Source organism: Heterocephalus glaber, unplaced genomic scaffold (assembly GCF_053883595.1).
Source record: "Heterocephalus glaber isolate CG9 unplaced genomic scaffold, H.glaber_assembly_v1.0 deba00001592, whole genome shotgun sequence".
Lineage (NCBI taxonomy): Eukaryota > Metazoa > Chordata > Mammalia > Rodentia > Bathyergidae > Heterocephalus > Heterocephalus glaber.
The window spans coordinates 172,977-191,216 of NW_028258367.1; the positions used below are offsets into that span (position 1 = coordinate 172,977).

Sequence of the window (18,240 nt, forward strand, 5' to 3'; positions counted from 1 at the left end):
CAAATTTTTGAAAATTATGTGTAGTTATAGACATACGTAACTGGAAGTTTTTTGGTTAAAAACTACTATCTGGAGGTAGTCAAGTGAATTTTAAAATCGATTTTTCTTTATAGTTCTCTATAAAAATCTTCACAATATGTGATGTAGAAATTTTATCTTAAAAGAACAAAATAAAAAATAGATACTAGGAAGTAGGGAGATGGACTGGTCTCAGCTGGGAAGGGGATCAGGAGATGAGGGGTGGAGAAGGGACCAATAAGGAGCTGGGGTGCGTTATGTACATATAGACATGCACTGCCAGCATGTACCAGAAAGAGGAGCGAGGAACGGAGGGGCGAGGGAAAGGGAATATGTGAGAAAAGGAATGAAGATGTCTTATGTGTATGTACCAACTGCCCATAAGGAATGTAAACATTATGTACTACACACATGTACTAATAAACTAAAATAAAAATAAAAACTGATGTGAAATTTACATACCATGTACAGAATACATACATTTCCAGTGGACCTATCTATGGATTTTTATAAATGCATGTATACTAACAAAATAAATTTTATATTAAAAATTTTTGTAGTACTAGGGATTGAACACAGGAACTTAAGCATGGCAGTGGGCAAGTGCTCTACCACTGAGCTATTTCCCAGACCTCTTCAAAATTTTTTGTTTTGAAATAAGGTCTCATTGTTCCAGGGTGGGTTTGAACTTGTGATCCTCCTGCCTCGCCCTCCCAAATAGCTGAGATCACGGGAGCGCACCACCAAGCCCAGCTAAATTTTATTTTTACATTCTTTTTGTTTGTTTGTTTGGTTTTTTGTTTTTTGGGTTTTTTTGGTACTGGGGATCGAACTCAAGTCCTTGCGCTTGCACAGCAGGCGGCAAAACCACTGAGCTAAATACCCGGCCCTATTTTTACATTATATTTTCTTTTGCTTTCTGAGTATAACTTTGGAAAAGCAAAAGTATGCTTCAAAAAATTATGTACTTCTAGGACTGGAGGTTTAGTTCAGTGGTTCTGGCATCTGCCTAGCAAGTCCAAGGTCCCGAGTTCAATCTCTGGTACCAAAAAAAAAAAAAAAGTTACGTACTTTTTGGCTTGTCATAGATTTTTATTGGGATGGTAGGCATAGCAAACTCAATTCTGAAAGTCATGGCTTAGGAAAACTGATGTCTGACTGTGGCACTTTTGGGGGGAAGAAGTAAACTGTGGTAAAATATAAACTGAAAAGTGAAGCAACTTTATTTTCAGGTTATTAAGGCAAGTTTGACAGGATATGCGTTGTCTGAGAGCTAGAAGAAAACCACCTTGGTATGTGACTCAGGCTAGGGCAGGGCTTGTTTCAGGGGTGAGGCCCACGAGGGACAGGAGGCCATTACGGTGACTGGGTTAGAGACATGCAGGGTAGGGACCTGGAATGACCAGACTGCTAAGCAGCAGGGAGAGATCTGGGTGCGGTCAAGGAAGGAAGTGCCTGCCTCTGACAAACTTGTGAGAAGTCCCTTGGGGAGCTGCAGCCCCAACTTTCAACCCTAAAGGTTTGGGCAAAAGCAGAGCTGTGTAAGGACTCGCTTGATCTGCATGAAAAACACAGCCACTTCTGATATCAGACACATCCTGGATTTGCATCAAAAACGAGCCCATGGCAAGAAAAAGCATGGTGGGAACTCAGTGGTGGGAAGAAGCCTGATTAGTGACCCTTGTTCAGTAGCAGGAGCTGTGCAGTTATTCCCAGCAGGCATCATGGCAAAGCTGCAAGCACGCGAAGTCTTACTTGGAGGGGGTGGCCTCTGTGGCGGGTGAGGTGGCCGAGGCCTATTGGGAACCGATAGAGACCTGCTTGGAGAACGGTGGCGGAAATCCACAACGGCTTCCAGCTCCTGCTTTAACTCCACCAGGTCAGCATCGTCTGGGGGACACGGCAGGTGTGAGTAGGATCATCTCCCAACGCGGCTCAGACCTGGGTCTGCACAGAAGCTGAGTGCAACAGGCAGAGCTGCTGCGGGACAGCTGAGGGCCGGGTTGGGGATGGCATCCCTTTCTGCTCAGGTGGGGACACCCCATGCCTGCTTGGAACATTGAGTGAACTGTGCACAAGGCCTCTTTCCTTCTCAAATTATCAACGGGACTTCCACAGAGGTGACAGTGGAAACCACAATCCCTCAAGATTTCCCTGACCACAGGGAAGACAACTGGTTAATTCCTTAATCTAAAATGCAACCTCTGTTGGAAGTTGAGAATATTTGCCCTCCTATGACAGTGTTCTCCAATGCCAAGCTCCTAAATACCAGAAACCTCTGCTAGCCACCCCCTGAGCACCACTGTGAATGGCCATGAGCACCCCTTCTTTTTTTGGAGATAAAGTCACACTCTATAGCCCAAGCTACCCTTAAACTCACAATCCTCCTGCCTCAGCCGCCTGAGTGCTGGGATTACAGGCATGCACCACCATGCTGGGCTTCAAAATCCCTTCTAAGAAGCCAAAAGGGACACTTGGAAATGCTTGTTTCTGTTTTACATATAAACCCAGGACAGTTACAGGTCTGCTTTCCCACATGGCAACATAGCCCTTTTCACTTCATCTTGGCTCAGCTACCCTGTTCCTCAAATCCAACAGGTCAATCTCATGTAGGGTCCAGAGGGGGCTGGCACTGGGGAGACAGAGGGATTCCTTCTCAAAGGAATGGCTAAACACCTCCCAGCATCGAGGAGTTGTTCTCTCGATGCCTGCCAGCGGCCAGGCCTGTCCTGGCACCCTGTTGCTCTATCAGTTTCTTCATTCAAGAGACATTTGCGCTCTTGGCTGCCCTGGTCTCCAGAGGCTGCCCGATGATAACCACCCCCAGAGAAAGACTGCCTCTCCTGTGAAAAGCAGAGGCCTTCAGCCACTTCCATGCCAGTGCTGGGGGATGGCTGAGAACACACAGAGCCACCCCAACACTAATGGAGGCTGCTTCTCCTGCCCTGGGCAGCACCCCCCAAACCTAGCTATGCACTGTACCCACCCAGGAAGTTTCATGAAATGCCAGAGCGCCGGCAGCCCTTCTTACCCCTGCCCAACCCAAGGCCTTAAGGCAGGGCTCAGCAATCTATACATCTGGAGGGTCCAGATGGTTCCAGACAGGCAAGCCACAGGTTGGTTGAGGGTTCCAGGGGGCCCTGTTTGGGGTCTTGTTATGTGGTCCCAGGGGCACAGGAGTCTATGTACCTCTCCCAGCAAGGCACCTCCCTGAGAAACACTGAACGCACTTACAGTCCTGTTCTCTGCCCTAGCCCCAGCTGAAAGGTCCCTACACCTGCAGGTGAGTGCAGCCCCTCACCAGGGACACAGTGACCAATGGCAGGTGGTGTTTGTGGATAGAATAGCATCAATTTAGTCTAAGGCTGAAATGTGAATTACTTTACTTCCCAGCTATGTAAAGCTACTGGATTTTCAAGCTTACTCAAAAGAATTACTCTGCCATTTCATCCAGGGGTATTCAGTTCATGCCACATGACCCTTTAGTTCCTTTTAAGGTTAAAAGGATATAATGGATGCCACTGAATAATATGACTGCATAAAATATAGTATTGTGTGGATGAATGCATCAGGATATAGCTATTGGATATCTCTTAAGGAATTGAATCAGAAAAGTGTCAGAGAAAAAAAAATCACAAATGTAAAACCAGTTGAGAATTGTGGCCCCTTGAATACACACAGGAAAGAGGAATGCAGTAGTCTATCAGGGTAGAAGTTGTAAAGAAGAAATGAAAGACCCAGTGGAAATCAGCATGTGGTGGCTGGAGTCTTGCCTAGAGCCTGGTTCTACATTCTATGCCTTCCCAGCTGGGCCTCTCCGGGACCTGCACGCCCATGTGATGGATGAAATGACATTCTGTCCCAAACCTGGTGAGAAAAGGAGGCCACGCTACCTTTGTATGTCGGACGCTGCTTCTTTTTGATCAGGGCAGGTGACTTGCTGGCAGGTGCCACTGCTGTGAAGCTGGGGGCATCAGGAGGATCATCTCCCCCCAGTTCACTGTCTGAGACCACAGGCTGCCTGAGTTCATCCACTAAATAGTCTTCGTCATCTTCTAGAACATCCCCTTGAGGAGGAACGCATCACAGCGAGGGTGAAAACAATTCCAGTTCAGTGGCCCTGCCTTTCAGGGAGGTCACCGTGGCACATCCCCAGCGGGCATGTCACCAGAGCCAGCTCCCCCCATTCACCCTCCCAGCTCCAACAGCCTCCGAGCTACTGTTAATGTAGTACTGGATGTGCCCGGGTCCCTCTACCATTTCCTGCACCATCCCACACACATGTGCACTGGACCACGGGAAGTGATCCTCACCCACTACGGGGATGTGATACTCGCACTCTAACCATTCATCACCTCTGCAAGGCAGGGTTTCAGGAGGGGCCTCCGAAATTGCCTGCTACTGCTAGAGAGCTGCTTCCTGCCTCTCCTGCAGATCACTAACCTTCTGACTCATAGTCCAAACTCGTGAAGTCGAAGTTTTCCTCCAGCAAACAGGAATTGGCAGTGGGGGACACGGGAGCCATGCTGTCCCGTTTTCGAATGAGCTCCTCTCGCAAACCTTTCAGCCAGTCTTTCGTCTTGGGTCTAATCTTCACCGCTCTGCCTTTCACCTGTGAGGGCGGCACAGCAAGTGGGAACAATATTAAGGTCACCACAGCTCCCCTTGGTCACAAAGTGCTTCTCTACAACCCATGTACAGTTGCAAGGCCTGTCTCTACATTGTACTAAGAAAAACTGAGGGTCCAGACCCCAGGCAGGATCAGCACAACTTCCACACATTTGGTCTAAATAAAAGTTGAAACTATCATTGCCAGTATTTCATTCAATGCAAATTTAAAACCAAGGTTTTATCAAAACAGAATCTATGGGAAGTGTTTAACTTTCTTTACATTTGTACGGGGGCTCACAGCTAAGAGTTTGCCTTAAATCTCAGAGAACAATTTGGATTTGGACATTTCAGCAATGCTGAAACTATTAGGACACTGGCAACTCTTAGAGATGGCTAAATGCCTTTTGCATAAAGGGATGTGCATTTTTGGAGCCGGGGTGGAATGTTATGGTTTGTATCTAGATGTCCCCCTAAAGCCTTATGCACTCATAGATGGGGCTTTTTGGAGCTGGCTGGATCTAGAGTGTATGATACTGGGATTAAGGGTGTGTGGTACTAAATTATTCCACTGATTAGAATTAGCATAGTTCTGGGTGTGGATAATAGGAAGCCCCACCTTGGGTGTGGGTGGCACCACCCAAAACACTTGAAGCCTGGATGGGATAAAAGGGAAAGGGAGACTTTCTTCACTGCTTGCTGCTGCTGCCTTCTGCCTACCCTGCCATGGACTGCCTCTCCTCTGGCATGCTTCCCTGCCTTGGAGCCAGCCGACTATGGACTGAAATCCCTACAAACTCTAGAAGGGACAAGAAAAGGAAGTTGCTACCAGACTCAGAAGAGAGCCCTGAAGAGACTGACCAGAGGAGAAGTGACCTTTAGTCAATTCAGCCAAACTGAAGTGACCTTCCAAATTAGGAGCTGAGGGAATAAATGCTCCAGCCTCACTCTCCTTTCTTTTTCCTCTATTGGCCCAACTCAAGAAAAACAGTAGGCCAGGGAAGCCTGCTGATAGGGTCCATCAGGGCAGCCTCCTAGGACAGAGAGCAGGTAGAGAAGCAGGAATGGGCTTAGAAGGGCAAAATTTAGGACTTCAGACCAATCACCAAAGATGAAAGCAGAGATGAAGAAGAGGATATTCCACTAGTAGAGGGCTGGGGAGAAGAGAAGAAACATCAAAATAGACAGAGAGACACTAAGACCTGTGGGAGACAAATAGGCCATAAAAATACTGGCCTAAAATTGTACCAAGTTTATTCAAACTGGAAAAGCCCTGCCTTCATCTGATTAACCCTGTCTTGGCTCCTATTTCCCTTCACTATTCTTTGAAAAACAACTAGGTCATGTTTGGTGATTCTACTTTGTTCTTCCGCTACTTCATAGCTTCTGAATAAAACTTTATTCTAAAGACAAAACATGACAAATGACGTATAAGCTGCATGTTCTGAAATACAGTCTCATCTAAGATGAAATCTCTCCTGTACAGAGCTGTGAGCCGAGACACACCAGGAACTCAGCAGGAGCCACACTAAATTTGCTCCCAGATCCTCCAGATTCTTCAAGTCTCTAGGGCTGGCCACGAGACACCGGAGAAACAGAATGGAGAATCACACCTCTTTCTCCCATGGTACCTGCACATAAAGACACAGGTTGAGCCAGGCATGATGGTGCATGCCTGTAATGCCAGCACTCTGGGAGGCTGAGGCAGGAGGATTGCAAATTTGAGCTCAGTCTGAAAAAGTGAGCTACTTAGCAAGACTCTGTCTCCAAAAAAACCCAAAAAGACACAAGTCCTGAGAGGAAGGGAAAACATGACCACAGAACAGTCAAGATGGGTCAGGTTCACTCCATGCTGTGACCAAGTGGTGACTCTGAGCTCACTTACCTTCATACCATCTACATCCAGGACGCTGAGAGCTGAGTGACTATCTGCAAAAGTCACCAGCATCTGCCCCTGGTTGATCCTGAAATGCACAAGATAGGTCAAATCAGCACCAGGAATGACTCAGCACCTCTCCTGGCTCCTGACACTCCTAAGCCCACCCTCACGTCCACATCCCATCAGAGACAATTACCTGACAAGGACAATTGTCCCATAATTCCCCAAGGTCTGCATGAGTTCAGTACGCAGGTCCTCAGGAAACTCATTCTTCTCTTCTAGAGTTGGCGACTGAAGGTTTACAACAACGGTGGCATCCAAAGGGCCCTGGAAAGAGGACACTTCCTGGAAAACCCTCTCCCGAGCACATATGTCGACTTCTTGCACTTCTACTTCCACAATGGCCAGCACGGGTCTGCATCAGACATGGGGAGAGGGCAGAGAATGGTTAGCCCAAGTAGCAGTGTCACATCCCAGCCCCCAGGCCTGGTCCCCTGTCCCTCATCAACCTGTGAGTCCACAGGCCAGCTGCCCTGCCTCAGGGTTTGGTTTTCATCTTTCCCCAATCTATTTTTGGGGGGTACCTGGGATCGAACTCGGGACCTTGTGCTTGCGAGGCAGGCGGCGGAACCACTGAGCTAAATCCCCGGCCCCAATCTTTCCCCAATCTTCTGTTACTGTAAAATTTTTATTTAAGGATGATGTGTGAGAGAAAATATCTTCAACAATAGAATCAGTATTAGAAAATCCCCAGCCATCAGCAAAAGATCTAGTCCTGCCAAGGATGTGGAGAAGCGGCCGCCCCCCTGATTATCCAGAACAGTCAAGCTTTTCACATGGCTACTTGGCAACCTGGAATAGGAATCTGAAAACCATTCATCTCTTTTGATTTAGTAATCTCATATCTAGGACTTTATTCTATGGAACTGGCCAGAGATTCAGACAAAGATTGACTGTTCACACTTGATGGGAGGGGAAAAGGGAAATGATGAATTATGTAGTTTTATTAAAGATTTACAATACTATGTTATATGGCAATAGAACATAATATGAAGTAATATACAATATGATGACAGGGATGGGGTACAGCATGGTTGTAGAACACTTGCCTAGCCAGGATCTGCGTTTGAGGCCAAGCACCAGAAAAAAAACCCCAAAAGATTTATTGCCAGGGTAGTAGTGCACACCCATAGTCACAGCTACTAGGGAAGCAGAGGCTAGAGGATCACTTGAGCCCAGGAGTTCAAGGCCAGCCTAGGCAACACAGAGAGACTCCATCCCAAAAAATATCTACGGTAATATGGTGGCACCCTTTAAAACCAGAGAATGCTACAAAAGTTTAGAGACAGGATAAGGTAACATTATCCCTTTCTTTCAATTTTTATTACTTTTTTTTTTCCACCTAAAGCAAGAAAAAAGATGCCTGAGAAAATTCACACAGGGACACACACTGAGTGAGTTCAGAAGACTTCAGCAGCAACACCTTTCTGCCCCATGTGTGGCCAGCTGTATCTAGGAACAAATAAGTGAGCCTGATTGCTAATACCAACACGATTATATCTTGAAAATACTAACAAGAAAGCCAGGCTATGCGGCAATATCATTTAAGAACATTTAAAACCACAAAATAGTAGAATTTCCATCTTTGAATGATGTCATTTATGATACAAAGCGATGATAAAATGCCAATAGTTATTAGTTCTCAGTGGCTACACAGGTATTTGTTATATCTTTGTTCATTAGTGTATTTCTCACACACACACACACACACACACACACACGCACACGCTTATGGGGCAGCATCTTGGCTTCTTTGGGGTTGGAGGAGATACTGTCTTCCTCAGCAAGGACCTTACCTGTGATCAGATGCTTGCAGCTCTGCACGACCATAGTACCTGAGGGTGCCGGGAGACCAGGTGTGTCTTACTTTGGTGTCGCTGTCCAGATCGTTGTCTAGAAGGTTGATTTCTCCAGCTATGGACAAGAGTTCATTCAAGAGACACAAAACCAAATGTAGCAAAACCATATCAATACATGTGAATGTGGTTATGAATGCCTTAGCTGAGAGCTCTGACCCAAACCACCTGTGCCTTGAGCTCACTGGCCTTATCCCCTGTATCTTGAACCTGGGCTCCAGTTGCTTTGGGACCTATGGTTAAAGCAGTTCCTTACTTGTAAATTACCCAAAACAGTCATGACCATGACCACTGACCACTCTCCACGGTTGGCTAACTGTGGCCTGGAATACAGTTGTCCCTGCTGCCACATTTCCACTGAGGGCCCAGGAATAATGGGCACATGAGCTACTCACACAGTGGCAGATGCTGAGCCTTGGAAACCAGAACTCCTGCTGGCCCCTGCCTCTCCATGCTCTGGGCCATGGAGATGCTCACAAACTCATCTGAAAGAGCAATTATCTACAGATGTATTTTCCTGGCTTTGAAATCTCAGCAGACACCTCTCCCAAACCGTGGCACTGTTGTTTATGTACTAGCTTAAGGTGTAACTTCAAACAAATTTCACTTCCCAGCCGGCCATCAATAATTGTTCAAAACATACTCAACAACCAATGGATTGAAAAAATATTTACTGTGTTTTGCTCTTGTTCAGCTGGAATTGGGGCCTTAAGCAGATAAGAGTTTGGCTGAGCAAAATGGGCAGAAAAAAGTACTGAGAGAAAAGGGACAGGCAGCTTGATATTTTGCTTCTCTTTTCCCCAAGATAAAAGAGAGAAGGTAGGGTGCTGCAGCTGTGATTCAGAGATGGGGAAACCCAGGACAGGCCTGCTGGCAGCTCATAGTCTCCAGAGGCCAGGAGGGGCTCTCAAAATGCAGCTTCCAAAGGGCTTAACATCTGGGGCAATCTTTCATCGTTTGTGTTAGGAAGAAAACTGTAGCTGAGTGACTATGGTTTTGTTCCCAGCGTGGCCTTTAGCATCCACCCTCGCCCAGCTCTCCAGTGTCCCTGCCTCGCTCACCTGTTTTATCGAAAGGGTGCTTCTTCCTCCACCACAGCACTCTATCTGTCCAGGCCGGGGTGCGGCATTTGTCACTTGTATCGTAGGCAGCGGAGCCAACGTCATATTTGTAGGTGGGTCCAAAATTAATGGCTCCTTCATGAAAGTCTTTAAAAATCTATTGGGAGAAAAGTCACAAAACCACCATAAGGGGAAGAAAAAGTACATTCTAGAGTGTTCTAGTCCTAAAAAAGTAACAGAATCTGTGTTAAAGTTGCAAATATGTCTTACACTGGACAGATGTGTGCCTTTTAATTAGCAAAGAAAAGGTGGTTTTGTACTCATCCCGCTGACCTAGGAGCATGGCACCTCCCTCTCCTGCGTCTCCTCTAGCCACTGCTTGCTGTCAACCCCAGAAGATGAAGAAGGGCATGGGTTGAGACCTTGCGCTCATGTCTGAGACCTGCCTCCGTGCAATGGGAAGGTCCACAGGCTCCCACATCCCAAGGGAAATGTGAGAATAGTGGGGCAAGGAAGAATCTTTTCTAGGAAGGCTGGGGGCCTCTTGTCCACCTGCCCATGCTCCATGATCCCCGAACTAGCAGGGCTTGGGTGACAGAAGGTCCCATCCTTGCTTTTGGAGAGGGATTTTAGCTTTCCCAACCTCACACATCTAACCAGTTCTATTCTTCAAAGTTAGTATATGTAGCTCCCTGCCTCAGTCTGTCCTGAGATGCTAACAGATGCTGAAATTAGCCAGCAGTGCTAGCTGGAGGCAAGAATAATCAGGACATCTGGAAGCTAGCCACTATGACCTTGAAGAGCTAGGGACAGATTCTGTAGATGAATGTTCCCTGCTTAGGCCATGGCCTCAGGAGTCCCCAGGCACTTGTGTTTGGGCCTGGAGGCCATGCCTGAGCCCTGTACCTGGACAGTCTAGGGCCAAATTATGGCCCTGTGTACTGGCTGTGTGACCCTGGATTAGTAATTTGACTTTGTCCTCAGTTTTCTTTGTCAATAAAATGTTACAACACCTAATTTATAAGGCAGTCTTGAGGATTATGTGTACAAACTGGTGTCTAAAGTACTACTATAATTTGTTTGTGCTTTTGCCGAGAAATAGAGACATCACCAGCGTATTCTGAACATGGTCCACAGTGTTACTTGGTAGTTTATTATGACTGCCTCTAAACACACTGCACATAAGCATGAGGAATGAGGTGGATTTGGTGTAAAGAGACCTGTATACATCAGCATTTGATGCCACCACTAGGTGATATGCTCAGATGCTTGCATCAGGGCCACTTGAAGGCAGCCAGGACTCAGAGCACAGCTGTTCCCTGCTGAGACCCAGGCTGTACTCTTGCTGCTGGATTAAGTGTTTTCTGGTGGCTTTCCTGCAGCGATGGCCTCTCAGGCCCCAGGAAGATGCGTGGACCTATATGCGGCTGACCAGATCTTGTTTAATGTGAGATAGAAGCGTGTGTGAGTGGATGCTCCTGTTTTCTTACCTTCACAAGCTCCATGTGGTTTCTACAACATCAGAAATGCCACAAGTGGAACTTAATCTGCTGAACATTGGCGTGTATGTTTAGTAGACAGCATTCCATACTGGAAAGAGACATTATTCCATATTGGAACAGCTGTTAAAAATATCGTAAAAGCACAACTTACTTTTCCACTTGATTTCTGCAGCTGTAGCTGATCAAATTCCAGAAGTTTCTTCCAGTCTTGGCGTTTAACAAAATAGAAGACTTCCTCGTAAGTAAGATCAATGCGGTAGTTGAAATCGCCACACCAAAACACATAATCGTGAGAAAACACATTTCTCCCCTAATTGCAAAGAAAATCACAATCATTCTAAGCCCATCTTTCCAGGAAGGTAAGAGAGGGGGGAAAAACTAATTTCACCAGACAGAGGACAAGCAGAAGCATTTTTCTTAAAATGTTACTGTTAAGTTTTCCACTAAAGCATTCTCACTTGTCACTAATCCCATGAACTTACTGGAGAATTTTTACATGACCTGCTCTGCTGTTTTAAATAATAGTGTTCTGGAGTGCTTTAGACAAAGCTCCAACTCTGAGAAGCACGACTACTAATTCTGATCCTGAGGACCAGGTTGTGTTCTTGTTCCGTGTGTGTCCTAGGAAACCCACACATAACCAGCAACATGAAAACTAGGCATAAGGAAAGTAGTAGAAACACTAAGAAGTGCACCTTTGTAAATTTCATGATTGTGTTCTATGACTCTCCATCAACACCCCACACCTTCCTCCCAATCCCGCCCAGTTACCACGAGCCCACAGTCCCCATTCAGCCCTGGAGAAGTCTCCCCCCTAGTCTCAGTGACAACAGTGGCTACTCCTCAACTTTCCACAGGAGCTGGGCTCTGCCCCAGGTGCACCTGGTCCCCACAGCAGCTCCTGTGGGGCAGGTACTAATGGCTCTAAACAACAAGTTCAGAATCAATGTAATTTACTAAAGGATGCACAGCTAGTGCATGATAAGGATGAGATTTGAACCCAGATCTGTTCAGCTCCTAAACCCATTTCTGTCCCCTCGGTATGTGATGTGTTTCTGATAATCTGAATAGAGGATGAAGATAGCCACAACTAAATAAACCAAGTGTGTAGACAACTGGAGGAACTTTCTCCAGAGGTAGAAACACTCTTCCTGTGCGGGCCATTGTGTGCTGAAAACTGGCACTGTAGTCAGCACAGGTGACTTCAATTAACTTAAATACCTACTTGTGTCCAGTGGCTATTGTACCAGGCACTTGTATGGAGTATTAACTTATAGGTACTCTCAATATACAGTATATAAATATATATGTCATATTGTAAACTCTATTTGAGATTGTGGTCTAAGTATATTATTTCAAAATAGTACTTTTTAAGTGAAAAAGGTTAGACTTTTTAGCCACACACAAGAATTAAAAAATTTCCAACTCATTTGTTTCTTCTTTAACTCAACAAATAAAAGCTACAAGGATCAAGACACTTATTAACAAAAACTAAGCAATTTTTGCCTTGCATATGGTGCCACCCAGGTGATAGATTATCAGTTTTAATGAATCTGCTCTCATAAGATGAGGTCCAAGACCCGGCCAGCCCGTATCAGACTCTGGAAGAATCATGGCAAGAACAGTGAAGTCTGTCCTCCCTCTAAGGTACAGGAGGTGAGGGTGGGGTGCACACAAGGCTGAAGGTGCACAGGGAATCATCTTTGCATGGGAAGAACATTAAGATCTAAATTTTAAAATCAAGCCCACAGGTTTCGGCATGAAAACCTCTGAACCACCACTAGAGGACAGCCTGGCATGCATTATTGGCAATGTCAGGGTAGAAGTCAGGTCCAGGTCTTTAGTCGTGATTTCCTGATTTTAAAAAAGGAAGAATTCTTAGCTGAGCAACAACACAAGTGTGAAGGTTGTGGACCTCAAGAAAACTAAATTTTTTTTTTGGTGATGGGAATTGAAATTAGAGCTTCATGCATGCTAAGCATATACTCATCAAGGGTCACACCTGTATCCCCAGGAAAACTAAGGCTTGTACTGTTCAGATTAAAACATTCTTCATGGACACACTGGTTCTCTTCCCCATTCATCATCTGAATTAGAAATCACATGATCCTGGGTGATTTCCAGGGCTGACCCTGCATCTGCCCCCAACCAGCTCTGTGCTGTCAGAGGCAGACACCCTACTTGCGGTTGTTCCCCCAGGCCTGGCTCTGTCAGCAGCTCTGCTCACCGCGGGGAAGGACAGCCTGTGGGTGATCTCCCTGTAGTCCTCGTTCCTCTCCTTCACCTGCGACTGCCCAGCCGTCAGGTGGCTGCAGATGAAGCAGAAGCTGGTGCTGTGGAACTGAAAGCGGATGCCCACAGCACCCTTGTTTCCTGCTTTGCCCCCCATGCCAGTCTTCACTGTGTCGACAGCCACGTCCCTGCAATGCAAGAACACGAACATCCTATGAGCTGCAGAAAAGCTTAAACATCTTTTGCTAGAGAAGAATTCAGGAGCAGCCTGAGGCCTGTGCTCTGAGACCCCTGAATACCAGCTGAGAGGTCTGTTCAACCACATCATTGACTCGTAGATCAGGAGGCTGCTCCCTCTCACTGCTGGCTGCTCCTTCGTGGGGGTGTGGAGCATCTTCCCCGCGGACTGGCTTTGTACCCCACGAGCACCCATAACTGCAGATACGTGGTCCCTGGGTCTGCCCTAGCTCTCCCGCTCACAGGAGCAGCAGGAACTTCACTGTCTCCCCAGCCCGCACCACAGATCTTGTGCTTAGCATAGAGGGGCCATTGGGCAATGAATGCATTTCAGAATTGGGAAACATCCCATCATCTAAGGCTGGCTTGGGAAGGCGATCTCAAACCGACTTTCCTGCACTGCAGACTCCTGGCTCATTAAAATGGGAACTTGGAATGTGCACATGCACGCAGTGAGGGCAGGGTCTAGAGCCACAGAGCACAAGCCAGCTGCTTAACACTTCCATGAAGTGATGGTGGAGATGGTGGAGGAGCCTTCTGGGGCACCCAATTCCCAGGAGACAAAGCGAAGGTGACAGTTTGCCAAAGGGGTGTGAACTTTTAGACCAGCTGGAGCAGGGAGACAAGGACACAGGTGCCACACATGTGGTGAGACCTCTGGCCATGCCTGGAAATGGGAGCCTCCTCTCCCCTGCTCCCTCCTCAGTTCACCTCTAACCTTTAACCTGACCTTAGTAAACTAACCTGTACCCACTACCTAGGGTATAGATGAGCTGCCCTAGCAACACCATGTTTACCCCCAAATAATACCTAATGGGAAAATAAACTTCAGCTGTAATTAATAGCAGTCATTACCATGGTGATGGCCAGTGCCAGGCAGAAGACTGTACCTCACTATTCTCTTGCTCAGGTGGCTACTCTGTAATGGCAGATAAGGCAAAGATAGGCTGATTGGAGTTGGCTTTTTTTTTTTATCTAGTTAGGTCTTATTTTCAGGGAAATGGCACAATCAGAGGGGCAGGGACTTATTTCCTTCAAGTTACACAAAAGGATTATGAATGCAGAGCCCAGTCTTGCTCTCTAAAGGATGCCATGCATCATGCTGGTGGCCTGCTACACAGAGGTACTGCCTGAGTCTTGTCCCACTTGACTTAGGAAGGTCGGCTTAATGTCTGGCATCAGCATTAGGAAACCCCGATAAACTCATAAACAAGACCAAGTAGCAACAGGAAGCTATTAAAAGTTAAGAGAAATGGTGAGCTCCTCCAGTATACACACACACACACACACACACACACACGCATACACATGGCCTTTCCTAAAAGGAATGCATTTCTTAAGGCTTCCCCTTTCTTACACTCACATTGTTGTTACCCTGGAGAAATAATTATGAAATGACACAGGTTCTACTAAGAATTCTTTTGAAGGGAGACAAAAGAATTGCCATTTCCTGATAAGTTAGTCAGCTCCAGGTCAGAGGTTTCCTGTCTGTAAAATACAGACAAGAAACGCTTTCTTTGAATAGAAAGGTGATGAAAATCATGGGCCACTCTTCCTAAGCAAGCTTAGCTTCCTGGCTTAGGAGTTTTCCATGGTGGCTTTTTAATTGTTAGATAATGTGCTATTTAGCCTCATTTTTCTCTCCCCTTGGGAATTTTGCCTAGAACAATGGCAGGCCCTGATTCCTACCACAGGAGGGGGGACCCCAGGAGGGGGGACCAGGCAGAAGTCATAGAACAAAACACAGACTCACAACCCCTCATTCCCCAGAAGCTGATAACCGAAATGCTCTTACCTGATGAATGGGACATGGTATGGGCGCACAAAGATGTAAAGACAGACGCCCACCAGCTGTGCCGAAGTCAGGAGAATGTACCTATGGGAGCGTGAGATGGCTTTCTGAAGCTGCTCCCCCCACATCTTCCTGTTGGTGGTACTGCAAAAGAAGAGAGGAGAGCACCACTTCTGGTTAGGCGGAGGTGCCGTCTCCCACCTACTGAGCTCTCCAGGCCCCATCTATCCTTTTACAGAACTGATTTTGCACTGGCTGCTCCTCAGTAGGAGTATCATGCCTTGCTTGTTCCAGCCGACCATCTGCATATTTCTGGTTGTGTCTTACACATCACAGTGGCCCTCTCCTTGGTCCCTGACACCTAGCACAGAACCTTCTTAGAAGAGCTCTGTAGAGTCGGTTTTAATTATTTGTTCAGAAAGTTCCTTAAAATGAAACTGGGCCAGTTTAGAGAGGGCAGAAGTCTTGTTGACTATAGCACTGGTAATCCAGTGGTTTGGGGTCTTTCCTTCGTGAATGGCATAAAGAAGAGGAGTAGCTACTCCTGGCACTCAGGTCTCCTCCCCTCTCCCCAGGAAACACGAATCAGCCACTCTCCCGACCTGCCCTGTCCCACACTGCACCCTCACACACACCAGCTTCCCGTGGCAGCATGGATCAGCCGCATCCCACAGCCCAGGCAAGAGCACCTCGCAGAAAAGCCAGCGATAACCAGCCCTTCCTTCTGTTTCCTTAGTTAACGGGGGAGGCGGACCAGGGCAGCACATCTGTGTGAGTTCGGGGAAGGAGCCCTCTCAGAAGTCCCCTCAGGGTCAGGGTCACAGGCTGGTGGATCCAGAGCAGGCTGGCTCTAGGAGCACCCCAGGGCCCACTCCCAGTCAGGCACCTGGCTCTGGGACACCCTGGCCCCTGCTGCCCGGCCCCTTACCTGGCATTGACAATATTCCCTGCACTCAGTTCCACCATTTCCTCAAACCCCACAGCAAACATGTCAGCCGGGCTGCTGTCATCTGGGGAACAAGGCAGGAGACGAAGGGAATCAGGACCGCCAAGGCCTGCGTTCCTGGTTCAAGGGCTCCCCATTTCTCTCTTCTGAGCTACACCATTCAATGCTGAAATCTACCCAACCTGACCATTCACAGGGGCCGGCACCAAGCCCTCCCCTCCACCAGACACAGCCCTTCCCTGGGTATGTCCTGGGACGCATTATGGACCCCTCTGAACCTGTTTCTTTCTCCACAAAAGGGACGGTTGTGGAGTGTAAATTAGGAAATGTGAGGAAAATGCCTGGCACAGTACAAGAGCCCTCCTTGCCCTTCCTGATGACGGTCTCCCCAGCCACAGCCTCAGAGTTTTGGGGCCACACTATCTTATTGAGTGTGTGCCTCCTAAGTACTTTTCACAGTGCAGGGCAGAGCACTGCCCAGGACTGACACAGTCCTGTGCAAGGAGATCGTTATTCAGTGAGCAGAGGACTTGCACTGGACACTGTTGCTGCTGGAACTGCTCTGCTGTAGAAGTGCCCAGCTTACACAGAGCCCAGCAAGCCTGCAGCTGCTGCTTCTGTCCCTACCCCCGCCCCTTTTTAAACAGTACTGGGGATTGAACCCTTTGCACTGAGCTTTGCACATCCAGCCCTTTTTATTTTTTTACTTTGAGATGGGGTCTTGCTAAATTACACAAACAGGCTTGAACTTGTGATCCTCCTGTCTCAGCCTCCCAGAGTGCTGAGATTACAGGTGTGCATCACCATGCCCAGTTTCGCTGCTCTCCCTGAACAGAAGCATCCAATTTTCCCTGCAGCCATTTACTAAACCTCTTTGGTCATACCCACCAACACTCAGGGACCTGAGCCATCAAGCCCAGACACGGTTCCAGCTGCAGAAAGTGAGACACCTCCTGCCCTGGAGGAAGTAGCCTCCTCCAGGTAAGGCCAGGCAGTGCTTGCTTCCTTCCACACAGGTACCTGGCACTTCTGGCTCAACTGGCCTAACACAGAGACTTGTTGCTGCTTTTTGTAAAGGAAACAAGATCTGTCCTCTGCTCTGGTTGGCGACAGGAGGCTCATCTCCTTCCCACTCCTGAACTGGGTGGGTTTCCAGGGAGCCCACTACTGTCTACCCCAGTCAGACCCCGGCAAAAAGCCACCAGCTTCCTGCATGGGGAGGAAGAGGGTGACTGTGGGGTCAGGGAGGGCGTCCTCCTCCCTGGTGGCATTCAGATGGCTTCTGGATGCACTGCTGGGGCCAACACAGGTCCCCACTGGCAGGAGAGTCCAGTGACCCCGAGCCATGGGCTCGGCCACCTCCTCAAAGCAGACAGGAGGAAAAGGAGTGTGTGGCAGGAGAGGGTGTGCAGAAGCACAGGCCACTGCACGCACAGGACCATGAGTCACTCGCTAGGCAGAGAACCTGGTCATGAGTCCAGGAATGAGGGAAAAACCAAGGCCCCGAGTTAACAATGACTGTGCAAAAAATCCTTAGCTGGGGCTGGGGATCTAGCCGCTGCCTCACAAGTACAAGGTCCCAAGTTGGATCCCCGGCACCAAAAAACAAAATCCTTTGCTCTCCAAAACCTGCATTCTGAGGCCAGTCAATAGGATCTTGCTTGACAAGTTAGGGTACGGGCGAAATTTGAAATTATTTTATTCTGAAAAAATACATGAATTCTAGCTGGGCACAACCGTCTAATCCCAGCATTCTGGGAAGCTGATGCTGAAGGATCACAAATTTGAGCCTAGCCTGGGCAAGTGGGCAACTTAGTAAGACCCGGTCTCAAAAAGAAAAAGAAAAAGAAAAAGAAAAAGAAAAAGAAAAAAGAGTGGTGGGGTAAGGATATAGCTCATTGCATAGGCCTTGGGTGCAAATCCCAGTACTGCCAAAAACAAAAGACAAACAAACAAACAAAAAAGTACATGAGCTCTTTCATGACTACTCAATATGGACGAATATCCCTTATCCAAAATGCTTGGGCCATAAGTGTTGTGGACTTAGGA

The 18,240-nt window shown here is 47.5% G+C and overlaps 1 protein-coding gene across 7 annotated transcripts in view; it reads right to left on the reverse strand.

Annotated features, from left to right (window-relative positions):
• Positions 1-18,240, reverse strand: part of Synj2 (synaptojanin 2) — a 105,589-nt gene that overhangs the window by 7,125 nt on the left and 80,224 nt on the right. For 5 of the 7 annotated variants that reach the window (XM_004856826.3, XM_087193416.1, XM_021237976.2 and 2 more), the window contains 11 exons: positions 16,174-16,255; positions 15,249-15,389; positions 13,212-13,404; positions 11,136-11,294; positions 9,483-9,639; positions 8,362-8,479; positions 6,702-6,920; positions 6,512-6,590; positions 4,462-4,630; positions 3,912-4,085; positions 1,774-1,908 (listed from right to left, as the gene is read on the reverse strand). In XM_004856826.3, coding sequence (XP_004856883.2) covers positions 1,774-1,908; positions 3,912-4,085; positions 4,462-4,630; positions 6,512-6,590; positions 6,702-6,920; positions 8,362-8,479; positions 9,483-9,639; positions 11,136-11,294; positions 13,212-13,404; positions 15,249-15,389; positions 16,174-16,255 — 1,626 coding nt within the window. The remainder of the gene's footprint in view (positions 1-1,773; positions 1,909-3,911; positions 4,086-4,461; positions 4,631-6,511; positions 6,591-6,701; positions 6,921-8,361; positions 8,480-9,482; positions 9,640-11,135; positions 11,295-13,211; positions 13,405-15,248; positions 15,390-16,173; positions 16,256-18,240) is intronic. The other 2 variants (XM_004856827.3, XM_087193418.1) reach the window with 1 other exon arrangement.